Here is a 4670-nt window from a genome sequence, read left to right as displayed (position 1 = left end):
TAAAGGTTACCCTTTTGTTATTCAAATGCTAACTTCTCTGCTGCTGTTTCTTATTTCAATCCAGGCATGGCATTATAATGTGTATGTCAAGAAGCTCTTGTCTCAAGTTTGCATAAAAATTCTTATCATTTATTTTATGCCTTGTTGTAGTGGTTTGAATATGCTTGAGCCATAGAGAGAGGTATTGACAGGAAGTGTGGCCTTCTTGGAGGAAGTTTGTCACTATGGGTCTGGGGTTCAGAGGTCTTTTCCTATGTTTAGGCTCCACCCATTGCAAAAGAGAGCTTCCTCCTTGCTGCCCAAGGAAGCCAGATTATCCTGGTTTTCTTTGAATCAAGATACAGAACTCTCAGCTCCTTCTCCAGCACCATATTGGTTTTCATGTTACCATGCTTCCAGTTATGATGATAATGGACTCAACCTCTGAAGCTTTAATCCAGCCCCAATTAAATGTATGCCTTTATAAGAGTTGCTTGGTCACAATGTTTCTTCATAGCAATAAATCCCTAAGGAACTTGTCAATAAAAATGGATGGGTAGAGCTAAAACCATCCAGTGGAAAAAAGACAGCATTTTCAACAAATGGTGCTGGCACAACTGGCAGCTATCATGTAGAAGAATGAGAATTGATCCATTCTTATCTCCTTGTACAAAGCTCAAGTCTAAGTGGATCAAAGACCTCCACATAAAACCAGAGACACTGAAACTGATAGAGGAGAAAGTGGGGAAAAACCTTGAAGATATGGGCACAGGGAAAAAAATTTCTCCACAATTATTTTTTACCTGATAGGCAGGTTGCAAGGGCAAAGAGTAGGTACAGGGGAACAGGGAGATCAGTAGGCTTAGGTGCATGAAATGAAATTCACAAAGAACAACAACAAAAAATGTTTAACAAATAAGGTAATATCTCCCTTTTCTAGAATGAGCATTTCTACCTCCTCAGTAGCGTGCATGTAAACAGACAGCACCATGCATTCAAATGCAGCTGTTATGTGACCTTCCCAACAAAGCAAATATCATGAGTGAAGTGAGAAACCTTTTCAAAGTAAGATAATTTATTATTTTTCTTTTCTTTATACAAGCAAATTCAGAGGTATACATTCCAAGGGTATTAAGCAATTTGTTTAACTTTCACAGATATTGTTTCCTGTTTTGTTTTGTTTTTAAAATTATGTAATTACAATATTCATCGCTAATCTTGCCTCACTCCACATTTTAACGTTTTACAATAATTTCAAGTAAATGAATATAGCTATCCCAGTGGCATTCACCTTAAAATAAAAGTGACATGTGACATTTAACAGGCTAAATAATATGCTTTTTCTTTTCATCTGCCCAAAATCCACACATGTTCCTTGCTATGACCTGAAGCCTTTAACTACAGTGAGATGTTGATTTAAAGAAGATGGAGTTCCTCAGAGCACCTTTGACATCCTTGTTCCTAAGGGTGTAAATCAGAGGGTTGAGTAATGGAGTCACAAATGTGTAGACCAGGGCTATTTGCCGGTCCTCATCATCAGAGCTGCTCGAGCGGGGCCTCAGGTACACCAAGCTACAGCCACCATACTGTAGCAAGACCACAGTGAGGTGAGAAGAGCAGGTGGAGAAGGCCCTTTGGCGACCCTCTGCAGAGCTCATGCGCAGAATGGTGGAAACAATGAACACATAGGAAATGAAGATAAGCAAAAAGGGGACTGTCAGCACCAGGATGCCCACTACATAGAGGACTGCCTGGTGCACATGAATGTCAGCACAGGCTAGGCGCAGAACTGGAGGCACATCACAGAGAAAGTGGTTGATTTCCAGGTCATGTCCACAGAAGGGCAAGGTGAAAATTAAGGCAGTGAGCTGCAGGGAGAGAAACAGCGCTAAGCTCAAGGAGCCCATCACCATCTGGATACACAGCTTCTGAGTCATGATGAGGCTGTAGTGCAGAGGGTGGCAGATGGCCACATATCTGTCATAGGCCATAATTGCCAAGAGAAAGCAATCAGTACCTCCTAGAGTGAGGAAGAAGAACATTTGTGTCCCACAACCAGCCAGCGAAATAGGCTTCTGGGCCCCAAAGATATTAGAAAGCATCAGGGGCACCACATCTGTGGTGTAGCAGATTTCCAGGAGAGACAGACTGCTGAGGAAGAAATACATGGGAGTGCGCAAGGAAGTGTGGGTGCACACCACCCAAATAATGGCAGTGTTGCCACAGATGATCATCAGATAGAGCAGGAGGAAGAGGGTGAAGAGAAGAGCCTGGAATTCAGGAACATTGGTGAAGACACGGAAGATGAACTCAGGAGTCCCAGATTGGTTAAGGACAAGTTTCCGAGTCAACATATCTTCTGGAAGAAGAATAGTGATTGAATTAAAAAACATAAAGTTGTAGGGTTTTTTTCCTTTGAAATCTCTATGAATGATAGAAATGATTATCTACCCAAGACCAAAGCTTGTACATGTGTCTGGTCAAATAACTTTGATCTTTTACTTTTACAGTTTAATTCTGATGACAACTCTAACATCTCATGTGTATGCAAAGAACAAGCCAAAACCAAAACCAAACTTATTTTGTATAAGTTTCCTAAAACTGTATTCAAAATTAGATGAATAGATGCAGTGTTTACAATTTTTATATACAGTCTTATCTGAAAAATAAATAGAGAGTAAATGTAGGTCCTAGTTATTTTTTTGCAATAAAATTCAGTCACTACCTAGATGAAGATACACATTAATATGGAGGCACCTTTCCTATCACTTTGATCTTTATATTTCAGAATTGTCTGTACTCTTATCTATCAACAATGCAGGTTAATTATATCCAATTTCTGTATGTAATGATAACATATATACTTTAGTGCATCAGCTTTTACATCATGTCTTTCTCAGCTATTTCTTCAGTTCTATATAATACAGTGTTCATTTCCTAGATTTATCATACTGTACATTATAGCCACAATTTAATAAGACATCCACTTAACATCATGTATTTTTTTATTCTGTATATCAAAGTAGGCCAAACTCTTTAAGCCCATCTTTTATGATATATACTTTTTTCATATAGTTTCCTTTCCTGGACTTTTTTTTTCCCAGAATTTATAATCATGAACAAAGTTTTTGGTCTCAGACAAAAATTTTGATCCATGATAATGGACTACAGAGAATTGTGTTTAGAATAGAGATACCTGCTATATAAATTATAAAAAGAAACCACAATTTCAGTAGCAGGATTGAATTATATATGAAAATTATCAGTTAATTAAAAAAGCTTTGTGTCCATAATGAATTAGAAAGTAGGTGTATATTAATCATTTTCCAGTTTGATTCCAATTTTATTGTTTTACAAAAGAGATAGATTGCATACTGGAGTTTGAAGAAAAACTAAAAATATTCTATTTGGAGACAGAAAATTATGCTTTAATGTATGATTTTCTGAGATTTACAAGGACATTGGAATATATCTTATTAAATATAATAAAGCCATCTCATCAATAGATTCCAGGTTGCTGGATGTTTAGTTAGAATACACAACTGCAGGTCCTGCCACCTCTCTACCCACCCTCAACAGACCAGGTGATCTAGAAAAAAAATCAGGCTAGATTTTCTTTTATTGCACACAACTCCCCTTCCTGCTAAGTCCTCTGGGTCACTACCAGTTGCCCTGAGCAGTCTGCTATTCCCACTTGAACCCATACTCCTACCATCTCTCAGTCCACATTTATCATGTCTGTTGATCTAGAAGGAGAAAATCTTCTCATCCGATGATGCAAAAGTCTTTGCTAGAAATCCAAAAGTCCTTCATGTTAAAAAGCTTAAAGAGGTTGGAAATACAAGGCACATACCTAAACATAATAAAAACAGTATACAACAAGTCAATAGTCTACATTAAGTTAAATAAAGAGAAACTTAAAGCACTTTAACTAAAATCAAGAACATGAGAGTGAGGAGGTGGTCCTCACTCTCCCTATCTATTCAATATAGTGCTTGAAGTTCTAGCTATAGCAATAAGATAACTAAAGGAAATGAAGGAGATAGAAACTGGAAAGGAAGAATTCACTACTTGCAGATGATAGCATAGTATACATAAATGACCCCAAAAATACTGCCAAAGAACTCCACCCACTCAAAGAATTTTCATCCCAAAATTTGTTATGTCTGGAAGAAATGCAGGTGTGGGATGGAGAAGAGGCTGAGGGAATGACAAATCAATAGAGAGCCCAAACTGAGATGCACCCCTTGGGAAATCCTTAACACTACTAATGGTACTCTGTTATGCTCCCAGACAAGAATCTAGCATGGCTGTCCCCTGAGAAGCTCCACCCAGCAGGTGGCGCAAATGGATGCAGAGACCCTAAGACAAATGGTGGATGGAACTTGGAGACTCTTATGGAATATTTGTAGGAAAGATTGGGGCCCCAAATGGTATCCCCTTTGGTGTGAGAGCTCCATCCTTTGACAGGAGGGGTTTATGGGATGGGGAGAGAAACTGTGCTGGGGACTAGAAGAGGGGCAGGGATCAGGATGTAATGTGAAAAAATAAATAAATTATATTTAAAAAATGAATATGTAACTCCAGACTAGGCAGGCATGACATTACATAACATGTTTTGAATAAGCACATAGAGAATATGCATTGAAATTAACTGGTTAATGCAGAAATTATAACAATCAAAAAGGGAA

General features: G+C 38.2%; 1 protein-coding gene across 1 annotated transcript; it reads right to left on the bottom strand.

Annotated features, from left to right (window-relative positions):
- Nucleotides 1-1373: 1373 nt before the first annotated feature.
- On the bottom strand, nucleotides 1374-2333 carry LOC110337618 (olfactory receptor 10Q1-like). The gene has a single exon (XM_021220632.1). The coding sequence runs from the start codon at nucleotides 2331-2333 to the stop codon at nucleotides 1374-1376; it is 960 nt and encodes a 319-aa protein (XP_021076291.1).
- Nucleotides 2334-4670: the final 2337 nt, after the last annotated feature.

Source organism: Mus pahari, chromosome 1 (assembly GCF_900095145.1).
Source record: "Mus pahari chromosome 1, PAHARI_EIJ_v1.1, whole genome shotgun sequence".
Taxonomy (NCBI): Eukaryota; Metazoa; Chordata; class Mammalia; order Rodentia; family Muridae; genus Mus; species Mus pahari.
The sequence above is the reverse complement of the archived record's forward strand: the minus strand, read 5'-3'. Positions and strand labels throughout refer to the sequence as shown.